The sequence below is a fragment of the Fundulus heteroclitus genome, chromosome 21 (genome assembly GCF_011125445.2).
Source record: "Fundulus heteroclitus isolate FHET01 chromosome 21, MU-UCD_Fhet_4.1, whole genome shotgun sequence".
Classification (NCBI taxonomy): domain Eukaryota; kingdom Metazoa; phylum Chordata; class Actinopteri; order Cyprinodontiformes; family Fundulidae; genus Fundulus; species Fundulus heteroclitus.
In genome coordinates, this window is record NC_046381.1 from 23,271,157 (window position 1) to 23,292,609 (window position 21,453).

The 21,453-nt window shown below is 42.0% G+C and overlaps 2 protein-coding genes and 1 long non-coding RNA gene across 6 annotated transcripts in view; all 3 read left to right on the forward strand.

The window, feature by feature from the left end:
- Window positions 1-669: 669 nt before the first annotated feature.
- Window positions 670-21,453, forward strand: part of snx7 (sorting nexin 7) — a 113,745-nt gene continuing 92,961 nt past the window's right edge. The window contains exon 1 of one of the 3 annotated variants that reach the window (XM_036125412.1): window positions 670-887. In XM_036125412.1, coding sequence (XP_035981305.1) covers window positions 804-887 — 84 coding nt within the window. In that variant the 5' untranslated portion in view covers window positions 670-803. The remainder of the gene's footprint in view (window positions 888-21,453) is intronic. The other 2 variants (XM_036125413.1, XM_036125411.1) reach the window with 2 other exon arrangements.
- LOC110366854 lies at window positions 3,814-5,093 on the forward strand. 2 transcript variants are annotated; one of them, XR_004927440.1, is made up of 4 exons: window positions 3,814-3,853; window positions 4,350-4,443; window positions 4,648-4,746; window positions 4,964-5,093. It is a non-coding gene; the product is annotated as an uncharacterized LOC110366854 (long non-coding RNA). The 2 variants fall into 2 exon arrangements; XR_004927439.1 differs by lacking the exon at window positions 3,814-3,853 and having other exon boundaries at window positions 3,860-4,443.
- LOC118556870 lies at window positions 9,619-12,950 on the forward strand. The gene is made up of 3 exons (XM_036125420.1): window positions 9,619-10,149; window positions 10,366-10,480; window positions 12,684-12,950. Exons 1-3 carry the CDS (start codon window positions 9,710-9,712, stop codon window positions 12,918-12,920), a joined length of 792 nt encoding a protein of 263 aa, XP_035981313.1. The 5' UTR covers window positions 9,619-9,709; the 3' UTR covers window positions 12,921-12,950.

Sequence of the window (21,453 nt, forward strand, 5' to 3'; positions counted from 1 at the left end):
TCGGTGTTGCTGAAACCAAAGCGAACCACAAATATATTTAGTAGCAGCAGGTAGTATAAAGTGCTGCACAATCTATCTCCTTTTAATCCTTCCTCCTTTGTGCTGGGAGCTATAACCGCACACAGCCCTCAACTCAATTCCAGGGACTCGTTTTGTGTTGTCATCTGACTTCTGCATCCGCGAACAATAAAGTCTATTTGTGTCGAATAAAGGCAATAATTATACCGGAAGTGTTTTTGTTATCTACCCAAATAAAAGCAACAAATGGGTCTGCGCTGTTTTTCTCATCAAGTTAACTTTATTTAATGATAGGGTGATTTCCGGGGACAGTCCCCGTTTTCAATGACCTGTCCCCGGAAGTGTCCCCGATTTCGGTGTGTCATGGAGTCAAAAAGTTTAACGCAGCTAGAGGTATTTACCCGGTCCCGTCGAACGATAATAAAGGAATGGACAGAATGATTCTGTTGTGGGAATCATAGAAACGTTTTTTCAGATGTTAGTGATATTTCACTGTACTGTGTCTTACAGGACTGGATTGATCCGACTGAACCAAACGTAAAAGAACTGGAATCTAGCTTCATGACTTATCTCATGTTCTATTCCTGGAAATGGTAGCCGTTCAACTAGTCTGGGATCATTTGTTGTCCAGTCGCAGGTACAACGCTTTTATTTTGAAAATTAAAAGCGGAATTGATTTCGGCAGCCATGGACGTGTGATCTGTGCCTCCGCTCAGAAGTTGGAGTGGAAGTTTGTCTCCGGTGTTTCTGTTAAAGTGATTTAATTGGGAAAGGTGGCCAGTGCAATGAGTGGAGCCGCGGTCCCAGCCGACATTTCAGGACACATGTTGGACCTGGATGAGGACGAAGACCTGGAGGTGTTCAGTAAGGTAAAACAACGTTGGCCTCAGCTCTGCTCCGGGTTTCTGGTTTTGTGGAGCGAACCGACAGAATTGGGTTCGGCTGGGATCCGGAAGAGCTGAGCTTTGCTGCAGTGAGGCTTTTCCTGCCTGAGTTTTCCTAACGCCAAACTCATCCTTTTTCAAGACCGCTTGTTGATTTCCACGGTCTTGAACCACGGCATTAAGTTAAATGTGCTTTTTTTTGTCTGGTTAAATAAATTATACTGATAAATCTGGAAATTTGGAAACGTGAAGCTGACCTTCATTGACCAGTACCGCTTTTTCTATGCGCTCTCACCTACCCTGTTTTCTCCCCTGGGGAATAACAAGGGTTCTTTGATAGGAAGTTAGTGGTGCAGTGTTTCCACTAGGGCGGTGGGGGGCTTTCTATTAATATGACAGAATACAACGTTATACAGCTGCCAGCTTCTATCTCTCTTAATCTTTCTCTTGTTTTGGTCTCTTTTTATGTTTCTGTCTCTATCATGATCTTTTATACATGATTATCAATGGCAGTGGCGTGCACAGACATTTTGGGGGGCAGGTGCTCAGGAGGGGGGGAGGGCACTTTTTACCGCACGTGGAACACTTAATTATCAAAAAAAAAAAAAAATAAAATACACACGCATGTTGAATGAAATTTGACTTTTATTTGTAACATTCACTAAATGTGAGTTTTCAATGGAAAAAAGTCACATCACCAACAGAACAGACTAAAGCGTACTACTTTAAAGCAGCATCCTCCTTGGTGCCATGTCTTTAAAGATGTTGATGACCTCGCTGTGGTTTACCTCAATGTCTTTTTCAATGGCAAGCAGAAGAAGGTCAGAGAGCCTTTCTTCTCCACACAGGCTTCTTAGTTTAGTTTTGATGATTTTCAGCTTGGAAAATGATCTTTCAACTGAAGCTGTCGTCATTGGTAATGTTGCATATATTTGGATCATTTTGACAAAGGCAGGAAAGATCAGCTGGCCATTGTTTTCCCTCAGTATTCAACATATTTCTTGTAGGTTCTTTGAAGTAAAGCTGGAGTGGAAGACCTTTAGTTCTGTCTTAAGCTGCTCCTCATCTTCTCCATAGAAGATGCAGGCGACCGCGCGAGTTCACGTGACAAAGGAAGAGAGATAGGCTGGTCGGGTGTGCGCAAGGAGGTGGCTCATTTCGGGGCATTGTTTCAGTCGTTTTTAATGGCTCAGGTTTTCACAAGATAATTTCAAAACCGACCTCAGTAAGATCTTAATAATATTCAGGGCAGTCAAACTTTTTTTACAGTAGCAGGCTACACACTACCAGGTAGGAGGGTGCACTTTATATATATATATATATATATATATATATATATATATATATATATATATATATATATATATATATATATATATATATATATATATACTTCAGACTGAACAGTGGCTCTGTGACTACTGTAAAAAACAAATAGCAATAGTGTAGTCGGTGTTGCCAAATTAGGCAGGTTTCCAACCAATTAGGCTTTTGAACACATTGAGCTGGGAAAAAAATAGCTTATGGGCAGATTGTAAAAAAATTCGGAAGCTTTTCATAACATTTGTTGGGCTTTTAGAAAGAATTACTAACAAAATATATCAAAATAGTCATTATTTATTTTTTAAATATGTTGAATCTGTCGATCTGACATCGTCAATGAAAATTAGCTATAATGAATAATATTGATTGTTATAATAAAACAAGAAAAGAATAATGGTTAATCAAGTGTTTGGTCAATGTAAACGCCCAAGAGGGGTTGAGTTCTACTTATCAACTTAAAAATATTTCATGACTGCGTGTAAGAGAAATGTTTAATTGAGCTATACTGAGAGAAATTAAGTTCATATTAAAGGTAGATTTACAACTCATGTTGGGAAGCTATTTATAATTTATTTTTTCTGGGTGAAATATCCTGATTGTTAAAGAGATCTTGTGTTATTTGGTTGTCTGATTGTACATTTTGTTTGGAGCCCATATGCAGTTTTTTTTTTCTTTGCTTCAGCTCAGTTGTGTGCTAATGGCATGTTATGTGTTTAATAGTTTTTTTTCTTTTAACATGAGAGAGTTTGAGATTTGGCCTTGTTTTTTCTTTTAAGTTGGGCAGGTTTTATGCTGGTTTGTGTTACTGGAAACTAACAGTGACATAGGGTAACCTGTAGCGCTGTATCTTAACTCAAAAGTCCAGCATAAGCTACACGCTAATAAACATGAGCGCTTGTGTAAGGCTGAACACTGACTGAAGTAACAATTCTGACTAGAACAGGTTCTGTAATTACAGCAGCTATGAGAACAAGGAGCAGAACAAAGCAAGAGTTCCCTTCTACCTGCAAGTAACTCAAATCTCTTCAGATTGGCAGTTTTAGTGCTTGGTTCTGCTACTTGTGCTGCTAGCTGTCCCCTAGCTAACCCTCCTAGCGTGAATGTTTACTCCAGTTTAGACTTCAGTGCTGACATTTCAAACATAAACTAATAGCGCTCCTTCCAGCTCGCTCTCTGCTTCGTTGTCACTTCTTGTAATTGTTTGGTAATCAGACCAAATTTCCATCCCGCTCTACCGACACCGACGGTGACCACAGCTGAACTGCGGCGGCGACTGAAGGCTATAGCTGTGTCTCAATTCGGCAGCTGTGTCTCAATTCGGCGGCTGCGTCCTTCGAAGGACGCATTTTAAGGCCGGTGACGTCACAGCGATGCGCGGAGGCTGTCCCATTTGGCCAAAATTTTGAGGATGCTTAAAATGCAGCCTTCAAATGCGTCCTCCTTTTCCCCGAATTCTGAGGATGCACCGCTACCATCCTTAGTGGCCTCGCCTGCCATAAGATTTCCCGAGGTGCTTTGCTCGCTTTTTTTTTAGTAGTAGTTGAAGAAAAAAAAGAAAGAAGGCGGATTTTCATCAAGACTGGAAAGCAGCAGCAGCGCTGGCAGTAGTGCTGAGTACAGCTTTAAATGTAAGTAGTTTGTTTTTATTTTATTTTTTAACTGAACATTATTAAAATACATGACGGTAACGGAGCCACCGGAATTTGTAGGACCAGCTAAAGCTAAAGCTTAGAGCTAATCTGTTGATACGAGACGTTCAACAACATTAAAATCCTTCATAAAAATGTCACAATTTTTGATTTTAACCTACATCTTATTGTAACTGCGCTGATAACTGTGTCCCTCACAAATTCGATCAATTTATTCTCATACAGTTTATTACAAATGATTAGAACTGTCAAAGCTTAATGCAGCTGAAGAAATAACATCAGTCCAGCTGTACTGGGCTGTCAATACTGCAAACGTTTTGTTTGAATACTCAATAACGTATAGTTAATTTACAGTACAGTATAATAAGGTTTAAAGTATAATTCACTTGAAGAACAATACCGGCGTAATTATACAGAAAAGTCATTTTGCCTGTTGACATAACAGAAATATGCTTTACATGTCATTTTGTTCTAGGGAGCAGGGAGCATACAGAGGAGTTGATAAAACTCCGTGGGCAAAATAACCACCTCTTTACCGGGGCCAAGAACACTGCCACAGTCGGATGGAGGTAAGAGTTGAGACATAATTCCATATACATGTTGCATTTGTATGTAAAAGTCACACAAGTTCAAAGAAGTCCTGTTCAAACACCAACGTACAAATATAATCTTTTGATCACATCAAATGATGCCCAGATGTCACTTTTTTTAATCTTATAGTTCTGATAGTAGTGACCCTTGTGTGTTTATCTCTTCTCGTTTCTCTTGTTTAGAACAATCCTGCAAAAAACGGGCCTGGAGGGTGAAGTTGAGCCACAACAGGCAAATAAAAAGTGGGACAACTTGAAAAAAAAAATACAAAGGATGTTCAGGTTTGGCTAATGTAATGAAATACACACACACACACACACACACACACACATATATATATATATATATATATATATATATATATATATATATATATATATATATATATATATATATATATATATATATATATATATATATATGAAACACTCCTTTTTTCTAGCTTCAAAGAAACACTACAGAAAATCTGTTGACACAAATTGTTTTCCTCTACTTTAGGAATGCAAAGATCCAGGGACAGGGCAGGGGTCAGTGGGAAGCCTACTGCTGCCACCCGGCCATGGTTTATCCTCAGGTTCTGTGTTGCTGTTATTGTTAAATTAAATTAATAAATTGTTTATAAAAGTTATTGTTGTTTGTGTGTTCTTAAAGTCTTTTAACCTGTTACATTATCTGTTTCATCACTTCTTTACAATTTAAGTAAACTTAGAACAACTTCTCAGTGACAACATCAATTTATTTTTAGAGAAACAAGTATTTACAATAAACTATCAAAAACATTTTAACTATTTACATTAGATTTTAAAAGTAACTACTACAACTATTTACAGAAGATATAAAATAAATATTACTAAAGAACATATATACAATTTTGACGGAGCAGGAGTCCCTGGTGGTGCTGCTGGACTGGATGGGATGCCACACAGATGACCTTGGAGTCTTCTGACTGCGAGTGGGACATCATCTGGGGGGTGGGGGATGCCTCTCTCCACTGTTCACCACATCGTCCATCAGGGTTTGCAGGGCTGACCCAATCGACGGCTGCCATGTTCCTAAAAATGTTTAAGAAGATGCAGAAAATGACTTTACTACAACTGTTTTCATAACCCTTACATGAGAAAAGCTAAAAAGTGATTATACTTGCCATCTAAATGTAATCGTGGTCGGGTAGAACCTCCTCCAGGGCAGACACCTCGGCAGACAGCTGGTCCCGCCAGGGAGCACCACTGACTGCCTCCAACACGTTCTCTACCTCCTCATCCTCTGGCATGTCGTCCTGCACTTCATCGTCTGGGGCCATGATGTCACCGGCTCCCAGGCAGATGTTGTGCATTTAAGTTGTTGCAGCAGTACATCAGCCTTGTCTGGATAGAGACATGAAGATTAAGAACAACAGGATTAGATGATAGCAATTTCATCTAAACTGATATAATTCTAGTGAATGTTAACCGCTTAACGCCTGGTGTTGCTAATTTGTGACCAAACAATTCTGGCCTTTACTTATTTTACTTCATCTAGATCCACTATTTAATTTTTTTTTTTACGTTTTTATATTTAGATTTATTTTTCCTGTATTATTTTTTCGTTATATAATTACAAATAAAATCAGGCAGTAAGGGGATAACAATTTAGACAAATAATGATTTATTTCTCAATATTAGTTTTATTTGGCTTCTCAACACATTAGTGATACTGAAAGTAGTGATTTAAGTCAGTTATTTACAGGGTTTGTACACATTTAACTATTCAATTCAAATTACTAAAGTTACGAACATAAGCTTATATCAAGTCTTACAAATAAATATAACATTTTATATTTAAACATATTCGTCAATCTGCTGACAAGCGTTTGTTTAATAACTGGTATATTATGATCATTAGCAGGCCCCTGTGGGTGAAAATAATAGCAGGTAAATGTTACCTCTCCACTGCGCTCTCCCAGCCTGAGAAAAATTCGTCGCCGGTTTTCCTGCCGCCGAAGCCGTGCAAACCGATTCTCCTCCTCCAATAACAAGTAAATAAAAAAAATAATTCAATATCCATTTTTTTGCGTCGTTTATCGGCGCTGGTGCTGGTTTTCCCCGGGCTTGGGGTAGACGTGATGACGTCGTGTCGCAACCAGGAAGTGCTCCAAAGGCTAGACCGTCCCATTTACCAACGGCTGAGGATCCTCTGGAGCATCCTCCGATGGCTGGGTCCTCCTAAGGCTGAGTAGGCTGGGTCCTTCGAAGGACGCAGCCGCCGAATTGAGACACAGCTTTTGATTCAGTGTCCCGCCCCTCTCCAGCTGTGATTGGCTAGCATGTTGCCTTCAGTCGTTGATTTGATTGGTTAAATTGTATGATTGACACATCAAAGATAGTAGTAAAAGGACGATGGCCACTCCGAGGTAAAAAAAAAAAAAAAAAAGACTGCTTCCAGTCCAGGGTCTGCTCCGCGCTCACCCAGAAGGCACAAATATTGCTCCATTATATAATCAGGGAAATGTTGACCGGCTACTTTTGACTGCCCTGAATATTAATAAAAAAAAAAAAAAAAAAAAAAAGTTTCAAAAGGGCATTTTCGTTGATAAAGGGCAAACTTCCTAGTGCTTTAGCACCACCTAGTGTCTATGTATGCACGCCCCTGATCAATGGCGTCTCTGACATGATAAGTTAAGTGGGGCACAAAAACTCAACACCCATTAGCACCTTTGAATTTTGTGTGATGAATATAATCTGACTTTGTTCAATTTTAAATTAAACAGCTAAATTAGCATAAACCAACACGCTAGAAAAACTACTTTAATTTAAGCTAAATGTAATAAAATTTTTATACATAAAATTACAAATAAAAGACCACTCATATTGAACAGAAAAGATTTTTACTTGTTTTTATTTATAATGTTTTAATCATGTATTGATTAAAACATTAGTATTGTCTTTGTACTGAAATGTGCTATTAGGGCTGAACGATTTTGGAAAATAATCTAACTGCGATTTTTTTTTTTCTTAATATTGCGATTTAATGCGATTATTCCCCCCCCCCCCCAGTTTAATTTATCATGTCTTTTTAAACGTATACAAACAACAAATCATTTTGTTTCCTCGCTGTGCAGATTAGTTGCTAATAGACCCGCAGCGTCTAAACTCAGAGCAGAAATGATTGCGTTCTGCCTACGATATATTTCAACCAAAATTGCAATTTTGACTTTTCGCTGCATTAACCACAAGCAACAAAAATGGCGTCTAAATAAAGACGTTTGTAAACAAGGACTATTTAAAACAAGAACTTTTAATGTTTCTATTAATCAGAATATTATTCAAGAGAACAGCTTTTTGTTGATTTGGACATCAATCCTTGTTGAACATAAAGTGCAACCAACAGGCAAGTCAATGTATTAAACTGATTGACCAGTACTTAATGCTATGTATGATTATATAAACTCTAAAACAAGTAATACAATTAGATTATCTCACTGCTGCAACTGTCTTCCCTTCCATGTGGAGACAAACCCACTTTAAACATTTTACCAACACCTAATGGACGTGTCTAATTCCCTAATTGTTACATAGCCAAAAATTGCAGACCTCTGTGAGTTGGAAATTACGTTTTTTTAAATCGCGATTTATATTGAAAATGCGATTAATTGTTCAGCCCTATGTGCTATACAAATAAATGTGCCTTGCCTTGCCTAGGTGGTTGCACCAGTGGCGGCTGGCCCATAGGGGGCGCTCGGGCGCTGCCCTCCCTAGATGTGGAGGGGAAAAGTCATAATATATATAGATTTTAAAAGTATTATAAACGTCAGTTTTTATGTAATATTATGCGGCGACATGTAATATGAATTATTAAAACACTTCTACAACTAGACTCTACCAATTGTTTCTCATTTAACAGTGCATTTCCACCGACAGAACGTATCATTTCTCTTCTTCTACACTTGTGGGGCTGTGACTCAAGGAGCCCTACAAGTGTAGCGAAATAACCAATCATATAATGTTGCGATGGATTATTAACAAATATTTGGCCAATCAGCATCGCCAAAATGACTGGCTGTAGGGCTACTTGAAAAGTAGCCCCAAGCCGTAGCGTAGCAACAGTAACATAGGTGACGTCACGTTACATCGGTAGTGGTCAGTCAGGCAGTGACAGTGACAGTGAGGTAGAGATGGCGGCGACGATGACAGTTCAAGTTGAACAGCAGCTTCCACAGAATTCCGTGAGATCTTTATTGAGTTACCCTTTCTCGAGAAGGACTATGGTGGAAAAAATCCATGTAAAGGAGCTGGGACCTGACAAGCCCGAAATAAAATTAACGCAGAGAGCCGAGCAAAAATTGAAATCCTACAAACGGACTTTTAGCAGGAGTTGGTTCCAGCGTAAGTCGTGGCTGACAGCCTGTGGGACAGCTAATGCCCTTTTCTGTTTTCCCTGCATTCTTTTTAAAAATGACTGGAGTGATTTAACGTGGACACAGTCTGGACAGACAGACTTAAAACACCTCTCCAAACGTATAAAGAAACATGAAAGATCAAGAGTTCATATGGAAAACTGTGTTAAGCTGTCCGTGGTTGGAAAGATTAGCATAGCGGCGCAGCTAGATGATGGACACCGCATTGCGGTAAGAAGGCACAATGAAGAGGTAGATCGAAACCGGCACATTTTATCAAAGCTCATTGAGTGTATTAAGTTTTTTGTGGTGCTTTTGAACTGGCCATGCGGGGACATGATGAAACTGATTTTTCAGACAATCCCGGAATTTTCAGAGGTCTAGTCGACTTGATGGCATCCATTGATCAGGACTTAAGGGAACATCTTGAAAATGCAACCGTTTTTAAAGGCACTTCCAAGACAGTTCAGAACCAGCTCCTGGACTGTATGCTGGCTTTTCTGAGAGAACGGATCATGGATGAAGTAAAGTCAGCTCAATTTTTAGCCATCCAAGCAGATGAAACTACTGACATTTCCACTCACTGTCAGTTGGTGTTGGTATTAAGATACATCGATGAACGCAACAATATACAAGAGCGTTTTTTTTAGTTTATCAAGCTACCCAGCGCCTGTGCTGAAGCAATAGCCAGTGCTTTATTGGAGAGGCTGCAGACCATACTTCCGGAGGGACAAGAAAAAAAGTTGATAGCCCAGGCTTATGATGGAGCTGCGGTAATGAGGGGTTCCACGGGAGGAGTGCAGCGGAAGGTGCAGGACATCTATGCACACGCCCACTATGTTCACTGTTATGCCCATCAATTAAATTTGGTTATGCAACAAGCAACCTCTCATATCCCTAAATCAGTCATTTCTTTTCCGACTTGGGGGGATTTGCTTCTTTTTTTTACAAAATCGAGCAAGAGGACTGTTGTGCTTGATGAAGTGGTGGCCCACCGATTTCCAAGTGCATCATCAACACGTTGGAACTTCAACAGTCGTGCTGTTAACACAGTGTATGAGAACAAGGATGAGCTGGTGAAGTGTTTTCAGACTATCCGGAACGTAGAAGCATTTGATGGCCCAACGAAAAGAGAAGCCGGCGGCTTTTTGAGAATGCTAGAGGACGACACGTTCTGTTTTTTCCTTTCGTTGTTCCACAAGATCATGCCTCACGTAGACGTGTTGTACAACCAGCTGCAGAAAAAGAACATCGATTCTGTATACATCGCAGGAGTCACCCAGGCGTTCATCAATCGCATGCAGGCTATCAGGTAAGATAAATCATTAATATGTAGCCTAGCCTATCCTAAATATTTATTCTCTCTGCATAAATTATTGCCTTAAATGTTTATATGTCATGTTATTCAAACAATGCAAAGTTTAGATTAAATGTATGATTGCCAGTAGTAAGCCTTCGGGTAGGTAAATATATCCCTAGTCAGCCAGTTTTCAGAACCTAACATATGGAAACATCTGTATTGGATCAGGGATGCTGTTCCCAATCTGGCTGATGATGAGGAGTACAGGGGACCTGTTCAGGAGCCACCCTCAAAGAAAAGGAGAACATTGGGAGAAGACACACAACACCGTTTGGCACTGGAGGTAGGCACTTGCTTTGTGGTCTGATTTGAAAGAGATCATTAGGCCTAACTGAAATGTCATGAGGATACTGGTCATTTTATGCAGTGGTCCAGATTGAATATGTCAGGGGTTAAAGTTCTCCGTTGCTGCGACAAATTTCCATCATTTGGAAAAATGAGTGAAAATTGTTACGTCTAGACTTTTTTTTCAAGGTTTTAAACTGAAGCTGCTCTCAACCAATAAAACCTGGCAGAGCTGGGACATTAGCCTATCAGAGAGTAGGGCGGGTCTTTGCAAAGTGGACACCTGCCAATCTGAGCTTCATTGGCGTTCAGTTATAACTTTTGCATGAGCATCTCAAACTGGCCACAGATGACTTAGATGAAAGTAGTGGTGGTCAAAGTTTTCATTTGGAGTTATGAACTAGCAGGTCAGAAATTTCAGCGGATTGAACACCTGACAACAACCTCCCTCTGTAAGCGTGTCTGTCGCTGGTCCTGCAGTTTATTAATTAATTACTTTCACCTGTGGCCATGTCACCTGTCAGCGTTTATTCCCTGGCTTCCAGTGGCTGATAAACCAACCAGGGATCTTTGTATGATTCACTATTAGGTTTTATGTAAAAATAAAAGAGTGACGTGATAGCTCAGGCTAAATAAGTATGATGCACTTTTTTTTTTTTTGAAGACAAAGAAGGGTTGGAATGTGAAACAATGTTCCGCATTTGACTGGGTTAGATTTGGAAAAAGTAAAAAATAAATAAAAATAAATTCCACCTGCACTTTTCTGAACCAAATTAGACAGGGCTGCTTGATGGGATGGGTAGTCGTCTGGCAATCAGAGGGTTCGATTCCAGCTTCCCCTTGCCACATGTTGATCTGCCCCTGGGCAAGGCACTTAACCCCAAGTTGCCTACCGAGCTGCGTCTCGGTGTATGAATGTGTGCGCGTTAATGAGAGCGATTGGGTGAATGTGGCTCTAGTGTACAGCGCTTTGGGTTGTCAGCATGACTGTAAAAGCGCTATATAAGTTCAGTCCATTTACCATTTAAATGATGAGGATTTATATAGATACAAATAATTAAGGAAACTACGTCAAACACATAAAAAAAATTAAACAGCAGCTGCAACATGGATTGGAGAGTGGTTTCTATCTGAGGGAGACCAGATACGATTCTCAGAGAGCTTTAATGTAGTTAATTTTTATTTTGGAGCGCGATGTTAAGCAACATTGTAGAAGCAAGTCGTATTAGAAACAGCTGAGAAAGCCTCCTGTCTGTGGATCTATGGACTCTTTTTACTCCAACCCAAAAACATCTGCCAAACAGGGGGGCTGGTGTCTCTCCAGCAGTCAGTGAGCGAGAGGCAGGGACACAGAGTTTCCATGGACAGGTTTCCAGTCGCAGGGCTCAAATGTAACCGTTTTATTAAACTTCAAAAAAGTTAATCTATTCTTTTTTATAAACTCACGAGTTGTGATAATTGATTGGTGAGCAATAACAGGCAAAGCAGAGAGTGATTATTGTAATGTGCGATCTGTGTAAAATTAAAGTGTATGACATCATCATAGTGTTGGTTATGTGTCCTGCATTGTCCAAGGCTGTGGTCGGCCTTGTATGTTCATAGGACTGATTTATATTGAATGTGGCAGGGAGCCAGAGGAGTTAATGTACAGGTGTGAAGAAGATGATGTAATGCTGTCTTTTGTACCAGTTTCAGTTTATGGAGGTTTTCTGGGGTACAGGGAGGGAAGGGGGCTGAAACTGTAAAGTGGACTGTGGACCATTTTGGCAAAAGTGTGAAGGAAGAACTTGATGCTGCAAGTATGAAAGTTAACCAGGTGATGATGTTAAAAGTGAAGGAGAGGATGGAGAGGCTGTCCAGGATGACACCAAGGCTCTGAAGCTGAAAGGTGGCAGAGATACAGGAATTGTCACTGCATATTGTAAAACTACCAGATTTGGTTAAACTTGACTTCGCACAATAAGCAAGTGAGGTATCTAATGTGGCATTATGTCCACGGTCCTGGGCATATATGGGCTGACTCAAATTTTTTTTTAGTCAAACTGATTATTTTTGCTTTAACCCCGGGAATATGTATATTGTCATATTACAACATGAATAATTACAGTAAGCCATATTGGTTCATTACATAATGTAATACTATATCTTCAGAATGATGATAACTGGACATGTGAATTCTTACTGTTTTTATATATTTGCAGGTATGTGAGACCATAATGAGACACGCCAAGGAGAGGTTTTCTTTCACCAAGCACCTCGTCAGTGCCACTCTGTTGAAAGGAGACTTGTTCCAACAACACAGCAGGAAGTTCCCAGATTCAGCGCTGGAAACCACAGTGGAAGCCTACCCTTCACTGGAGAAGGCCAGACTTAAAACTGAATTGTCTCTGATCTATGATAACAAGGAGTTCCAGAGTTGCAGTGGTGCACTGTTTTGATGGAAAACAACCTTCAAGACACCGTCCGTCCGTCCGTTGTCTTCCGCTTATCCGGGGTCGGGTCGCGGGGGTAGCAGCTTCAGTAGGGAGGCCCAGACGTCCCTCTCCCCAGCCACTTGGGCCAGCTCCTCAGGAGGAATCCCAAGGCGTTCCCAGGCCAGCCGGGAGACATAGTCCCTCCAGCGTGTCCTGGGTCTTCCCCTGGGCCTCCTCCCGGTGGGACGTGCCCGGAACACCTCTCCAGGGAGGCGTCCAGGAGGCATCCTGACCAGATGCCCGAGCCACCTCAACTGGCTCCTCTCGACGTGGAGGAGCAGCGGCTCTACTCTGAGTCCTCCCCGGATGACTGAGCTCCTCACCCTATCTCTAAGGGAGAGCCCAGACACACTACGGAGAAAACTCATTTCAGCCGCTTGTATCCGGGATCTCGTTCTTTCGGTCACGACCCAAAGCTCGTGACCATAGATGAGGGTAGGAACGTAGATCGACCGGTAAATCGAGAGCTTCGCCTTTTGGCTCAGCTCTCTCTTCACCACAACGGATCGGTACAGCGCCCGCTTCACAGCAGACGCTGCACCAATCCGCCTGTCGATCTCCCGCTCCATCTTCCCCTCATTCGTGAACAAGACCCCAAGATACTTGAACTCCTCCACTAGGGGCAGGACATCCTCCCCAACCCGGAGAAGGCACTCTACCCTTTTCCGGTTCAAGACCATGGTCTCGGATTTGGAGGCACTGATTTTCATCCCGGCCGCTTCGCACTCGGCTGCGAACCGCTCCAGTGAGAGCTGTAGATCTGAGAGCTGTAGACCTTCAAGACACATTCACCGAAACTGTACGTCTTCTGAATATCCTCATCACCACACCAATGACAACATCAGAATCAGAGAGGTGCTTCTCTACTTTAAACAGGATAAAGACTTTCCTTAGAAACACTATGGCACAAGATCGGCTTAATGCTCTAGCCATGCTCTCCATAGAGAAAAAACTGACACGGGACATTCCTGATTTCAACACAAGGGTCATTGAGAAATTTGCCACACAGAAAGACAGACGAGCAAAGTTCTTGTACAAATAAGAACCCTTTCACTGTTTTATTTCATTTATTCTCTCTTTCTCCCTCACACACACACACACACACACACACACACACACACACACACACACACACACACACACACACGCACACACACACACACGCACACACACACACACACAGAAAGAGAGAGAGACACACATTTTGTCATGTGTAAGTGTTGTATCTTATACTGTATCTTGTATCTTATACTGTTCATTTAAAAAAATAGACTTAAAATTGCTGTAAATGGTTAACTGTATGTGTAAAATGCTAAATCTGAAAAGGGAATTAAATGTTTATTGTGGAATTGTAGTAATTTTCTGACTTATAATTTGAATGCATGTGGGTTAGGCAGGGAAATCTATTGGCCAGCCCCACCAAGATTTTTTTTCACCAGCCGCCACTGGGTTGCACATTATCCAGCAGAATGTAAACGTAACGTGTGCAATTCAAGTATTTTGATTGGACGATCCGAGCTTGGAGCCAGAGGATTTGTGCCCCACGGCTGTCTACTGAGAGCATGTTGGGCATGCGGACTGCAATTTCAGATGTTCGTCATTTAAACAAATGTTGGTGAGCCGGCCCCAATATCAAGGCACCTCATGAGGATTTAGCCTACTGAGCTTGTCAGTATTCTGGCAGACTTAGATATATAGACACAAATGTTTATAACAGAATTTTATTGGTAAGGAAATTTACAATGTGGCTCTATAAAGAACGACAAATTCCCATACATTATTGTGAACATAGAGCTCCACAGCGACATCTAGTGGGGCCTGGATCCAAATGCAGAGATGCCACAGATTATATTTTTGAGCGTAATTTTATTATATTTGGGATCTGCTTCTGAGTCATTCATGGGGTCTATCTAGCAGCAAAAATGTGTTTCCAACAACAAAGCAGCCATCTTATTTCATAGATGGACTCAGGATGGTGGATCTTTGTTTCCAACTGACAGACTTGGTGATGTGTGACAAGCAAAACAAATGGTATTTTTGTATTTTTGACTATAGAGCCATTGAGAACGCGCTATATTGAGTGTTGTTTATAATAATTGAGTTTGAACAGACGTGATCATCCTCAAACTTTCTCGGTAATCGGGGCACCACCACCACCACAAATAAACACATTTATCCCGTTGGATCCAACGCTCCTGACACAAGTTATACAAATTTAAGTTTATGTCTTTAATGAACTCCCCATGCTTCCCAATCAGAACAGACTCTACTGATGTCCTCATGGCCAGCAAACGCTTAGTGCTCCCAACTCAACATGCCGTGAAAATAGAAAGCCATGGCATGCAGTAAGTTATTATACATCTCTGTGTGTTCACGGTTAATTTAATTAAAATTAGCCTTTCTAAATAGTGCTAGATCACATCCTGGGCTATTTCTGTCTCAAGGCTTCCACATAATAAGGCAGACATGAGTCCGCGAACAGGTACGTGCAAAGCTCCGTTCTAAAAGTGCGTACGGGACGTCACACTATGAACTGCTCGGCGGGAAGAAGTCTTCACATGAAGTTTGTCACAACTCGCAACCACTTGCAGCGTCAGCCTCTCTGCACCATGGACTGACAGGTGTGCGGTGGCTGTCTGCAGAGGTAAATGTAGGAGTTTGCCGCAAGAAATGTAGCCGATAAGTATTCTCGACTATGAAGTTTAAAATGTCCGTGGGAAGTCTGCGCAGTGCAGAGTACTAGAACCAAGTGTGCAGCTTTCTTTAATGTTTCTCCTAAGCTGTGTTGTCGCTCCATTTCTTTCAGCTCAAAGTCACCTGGGTTCGCACGCAGGTAAACCCACAATTCTGCCAGGAAAGAAAGCGCTGATAATCACAACTTCTTTTTACCTGCCTTGCTAAATATTTCTGCATTTTGTAAATGAGCTCAATTTCTGAGGATAGCTGTACTAAAAATTTCCACGGAGTCGGGAATGCTGAGTGTTTCCTGACCGACTACAATGGAGTCTGTTCTGATTGGGGAACATGGGGTGAGCATTAAAAAAAATGCTTATAAATTACCAAGTCGTTATCCCGGCAGAATTTGTATTGCTTATGTCGGGAGCGCGGGATCCAATGGGATAAACTAAAAAGGATGAGTGGCAAGTAATCTGTGCAAAAATGCAGTAAACATTGAGTTGTGTACTATTTAAATGGATAATAAAAGTTCGGCAACATTGGTAGTGCCAAATAAAGATGCAAATGTGATGCAGAGTCCAGTTTAGAGTTCAGCAGTTCAATATTCTGATGGCAGCAGGGAAAAAGCTTTTGCAGAACCTGGTAGATCTGCAGCGGATGCTGCGGAACCTCTTTCCAGAGGGCAGCAGGGACAACAGTCCATGGTGGGAGTGTGAGGGGTCTCTGATGTTACGGGCTCGGGACACACAGCGCTGAGATGAAATGTCCTTAATGCAGGAGAGAGGAGCCCCGATGTCCTCACCGCTCTCCTCACAGTCTTCCAGTCGGAGGTGCTGCAGCCTCCACACCACACAGAGAGACAGCTGGTCAGAATGCTCTCTATGGTGTTTCTGTAGAAGGTCGTGAGGATGGGCGGGAGCAGGTGGGCTCTCCTCATCCTCCTCAGGAAGTACAAGCGCTTTTGTCCCCTCTTGACCAGTGACGTGGTGTTCACAGACTAGGTGAGGTTGTCTGTGATCTGCACCCCCAGGAATTTGGTGTTGCTGACCACCTCCACGGCTGAGCTGTTGATGAGCAGTGGAGCGTGGCAAAGCCGGTTCTTCCTAAAGTCGACGATGATCTCCTTCATCTTCTCCACGTTCAGGATCAGGCTGTTGTCTCTGCACCAGCCCACCAGCTGCTCCACCTCCTCTCTGTAGTCCCCGTCGTTGTCGTCTCTGTGAGGCCCACCTCTGTTGACGTCTGCAAACTTCACGATTTGATTGGTGGTGAACCTGGGGACGCAGTGTGTCATCAGCGTGAACAGCAGGGGGCTCAGGACGCAGCCCTGAGGGGAGGCTGTGCTGAGGGTGATGACATCAGAGGCGTTCTGTCTGACCCGGACCGACTGAGGTCTGTTGGTGAGGAAGTCTAGCAGCCAGTTGCAAAGAGGTGTGCTGAAGCCCAGATGTTCCAGTTTTCCCACCAGGTGTTGTGGGATGATGGTGTTAAACGGTGTTAAACGCAGGAACAGCATCCGCACGTGCGTGTTCTTCTCCTCCAGGTGTGTCAGGCTCAGATGAAGAGCAGAGGAGATGGCGTCCTCAGAGAGGTTCCGTCGGTAGGCAAACTGGAACGGGTCGAGTGTTGAGGGGAAACTTGAGACGATGTGTTCTTTTTCCAGGCTTGCAAAGCACTTCATCATGATGGGAGTCAGTGCAACAGGCCGGTAGTCGTTGAAACAGGTGACTTGAGGTTTCTTTGGCACCAGAATGATGGAGGCAGACTTTAAGCATGCTGGCACTGTGGCTTGCTCCAGCGAGGTGTCTGTGAGAACACCAGCCAGCTTACCTGCACACTCCTTGAGCATCCGCCCAGGTATGTTGTCAGGACCTGGGGCCTTCCGCGGGTTGACTCTCCTTAGAGTCTTCTACACGTCGGCGGTGTCAAGGCAGAGCACCTCCTCTTCCTGATGGGGGACAGCTTTCACTGCTGGAGTGCTGTTTAGTGCCTCAAACCTCCCAAAGAAGTTATTTAGTCCGTTAAGAAAGACAACATCAACTTCACCCACCGGGGGTGAGGGCGTGTTGTATTCAGTGATCGCCCGTATGCCTTTCCACATGCTTCTGGTGTTGCTGGCGTTATGGAAAAGCTCCTGGATTTTCTGACTGTGGTTCCGCTTCGCTAGCCTGATGGCATGGTTCAAGTTGGCTCTCGCTGTCCTCAGAGCCTCCTTGTCACCAGACTTGAAGGCTGAGTTCCGAGCTTTTAGTGCTTGACAGACCTCCACAGTAATCCAGGGTTGTTGATTGGCTCGGGTGGTGATGGTCTTGGTGGTGCTGACGTCCTCAATGCATTTGTTGATGTAGGCTGACACAGTCATGGCGTACTCATCAATGTCGATCTTGTCCTCATAAGTTGCAGCAGCTTTGAACATGTTCCAGTCAGAGCACTCAAAATAGTCCTGGAGCGCCTCCATTGCTCCCTCAGTCCACACCCTCACCTGCCTCACTGTAGGTTTAGCTCTGATCAGCAGGGGCCTGTATGCAGGAAATAGCACAACAGAGAGGTGGTCTGAAGAGCCCAGGTGGGGGCGGGGGGCTGCCCTGAATGCGCCTTTTTATGTTTGTGTAAACTAAGTCTAGAGTGTTCTCTCCCCGAGTTGCAAAATCCACATGTTGGTAGAAATGAGGGAGAACAGTTTTCATATTTGCCTGGTTAAAATTCCCAGCAATGATGAAAACGCCCTCCGTGTGTGCAGATTGCAGCTCAGAGATAGTCCGATATAGAACACTCATGGCCTCCTTTTGTATTAGCGCTCAGAGGAACATAAACCACTGTGGTGATAACTGTAAACTCTCCAGGCAGATAAAAAGGTCTGCAGCTAATAATCAGGGTCTTTATGTCCGGACAAACAGTTATGAACTGATTTTCCACAATTAAATGTATTTGGATTACGAATTGTTTTGGTCATCAAACTGTGTGCAGGTAACATGTTTTCGTGTGCTGCTGGGCGATCATAAACAGCAGAGAAGTGGTTGTAGGTGAGGCCGGCAGTTCCTTGGCCTCTAGGCAGGGGGCGCTCAAGGTGCACTGCTCGTGATCCCAAAACTGTAGAGAGTGACAGCAAGTTATGGATGTTTTATTAGCGAGTTTTGCTAAACAAGTAAAGCACTAAAACGACTTCAAACATACAGCTGGAACAGGACTGACTAAGGAAGGCTTTCCTCCCTGGTAGTGAGCTCCACTGAGACTGAGAGACTTTTAAATCTGAAGAAGATAAAGAGAACTTTTACCGGAAAATGACATATTTTTGTGCAGAAAGAGCGCTGCATGGACTTAAAATATAAGAGGTAAGACAGCGATAATTATTCATGTTTTGTTTTTGTATTGAAATATGCGTAATGTGTTATATTTTTAGAATGTGTTACAAATGCAGAAATCCATCATAATTCAAAACTGTTACCAATCAAATTTTTTTTTTCATCAAAGAATCAATATTTATTTCCATGTCGCTTGGTGAATTGATTTGGCTCAATCAGTCTCCTTCAGCACTTTGCGATGAGAATATATGCACTCTGTAGAGTGCATATATTTGTAAATCTGACTCTGATGACGTCAGTGCCTCACCAGCTATAAACCCTACCGCACGTTACTGATGTCCACTGACATAAAAATCCGGAAATTACAATATATGATTTAAAAAAATATTACTGATTTACTTACTGATTGTGGGGGGTGAACAGGTGTCTTTACGCAGCTAACAACCTCAAACAGGTGCTTCTAATTTAGAGTAAATGGAGTGGAGGTGGACTTTTTAGAGGCAGACTAACAGGTCTTTGAGTGCCAGAATTTTTGCTGATTGGCAGTTGTTCAAATACTTATTTGCAGTAACACACAAATAAATTAATAAAAAAATCATACATTATGATTTTCAGATTTCTCTAGATTATGTCTCTCACCTAAAATGAAAATTTCAGACCCCTCCGTGATTTCTAAGTGGAAGAACTAGAGTTATAGCAGGCGGAAAACACACTAGGGATCTCAGGTGTTATGCCAGAAAACTGTTTGAGTATGATTATTATTATTAGTAATTATAATTTGGTATTATAATTTTAATAATAGGTCATTAAAACTCAAAGGGTAGCTATAACAAAATATGGTTCAAATGGCGGTGATCCCAGGGCTATAAACTTGTAATGATTACTACCAATAATGCATTTATTAATTAGCTGTTAGGAACTCATTTATGCTGGAACAAGGTGATCTGATCGGTTTCTGACTGATGAGATTTATCCAGCAAGTGTTGATAACTCAAATTATAACTGCAATTAGAGTTTAATCCTTACTCCTTTATCACCAATCCAGTGTAAATGTCTCTATATTAATCTCAGATGTCAACTCAAAAAGAGGTAACTCTGTATTCTGAAAAACCCTGCAACTCTGAATCGAAATAAACAGTTATTCCACACGTTATTTATTGAACCAAAAGCAATTCCCTGTTACAGTAATTATTCTAATTCAACAACCTATGAAACTCTACTCACTACTAAAATAAACATGCAAAAATATATGAAAATAAACAAGTCAAAAATGGATTAAAATGAGAGGTAGCAAATCTTAGTTCAACTCAGTTGTTTAAACATCACATTCAAGACGTCGGCACTTGACGTAGTGGCATTCAAAGACAAAACAGCTCTGAGAAACTGGATGGACGCTTCAATGTTTTCCAACAAGCTAGCTAACAGCTTAGCTATGCTGCACTTTCCCAAGATGGCACCTATGACGACACACAAAGAGATTGAACTGAGATAAGGAAAGAAAAAGGGGGGAAAAGAGTGGAGATCGGCTCTCGGCGGAACCAGCTTATAAAAACCACAAACCTAACACAGCCAAAATCACTTACAAAATGCATGCACATACATTAGAAATATCAAGCAGTTAAAACAAACTCCGTCTTGGAGTAATTAAGCATTAAACTAAATCCTAATAGCTTCTGCCCAGGCACAAGAAAAGAGAAATAAAAGGGGAAAGTCCCGTTTACTTGTGTTATCTCACAGGGGTTTTCCCAGCTCCAAATCCGCGGGCATCCTGGAGCGCTTTGGCGAACTCAGGTCCATCAACCAGCAAGGAGAGGGGGGAACCCCGAAGTCTCTGGGCTCTTCGGGTGCTGTGTGGCTGTGGAATTTTTTGCCTTCCCCATTACGATGCAGTCAAAACACTCATCCAATTAGCTCTCCAGGCTGGATAAGGTCTCGTCTAGTGTGTTTTATTGAGAAATATGTTACAATTAATAACATTTAAACGTTACAATGTTTTACTTTAATTTATTGGCTTGTTCTCTCCTGAGTGGATTGGATTGATGTTATCAATATTAGGGCTGGACGATAATTCAATAACAATATATATCGATCGATAGACGTGTGGCGCGATAGAAAAAAAAAAAGGGTTGATAAAACTTCAATAGAGTTTTCCTTCCTTCCTTTCAGCCTATCATATTAGTTGATGCTACAGTCACTACTTCCTCTCGACCAATCGTAATGGCGGACCCAGGCACGCCGTTACAAAGCGCCGCCCTCTCAAACCACAACACAGAGCATGTGAATATGTCGCAGCAAGGAGCGGCGGAGGAAACGGTCCCAAAACGGGCTTTTACTAGTTCGCCAGTCTGACAGAAATAAACCACAGTGATTTGTAAAACTTGCAAGGAACCGGTAAAAACAAAGTCTGGTAACGCAACAAACTTGTTTCATCACGTAAGCCGCTCACTACCGCAGCAGCGCGAGCTGTGCAGCCTTGCACGACTCCGCGTCTTTGTAGGAATCTTCTGGAAGTTCTTCCT

Excerpts from the sequence above, each read along its gene's own strand:
- LOC118556870 (XM_036125420.1), top strand. The coding sequence starts at position 9,710 with ATGCAACAAGCAACCTCTCATATCCCTAAATCAGTCATTTCTTTTCCG. Across the intron at positions 10,150-10,365 it reads AATCGCATGCAGGCTATCAG|GGATGCTGTTCCCAATCTGG; the intron begins GTAAGATAAATC and ends GTATTGGATCAG. Across the intron at positions 10,481-12,683 it reads AACACCGTTTGGCACTGGAG|GTATGTGAGACCATAATGAG; the intron begins GTAGGCACTTGC and ends ATATATTTGCAG.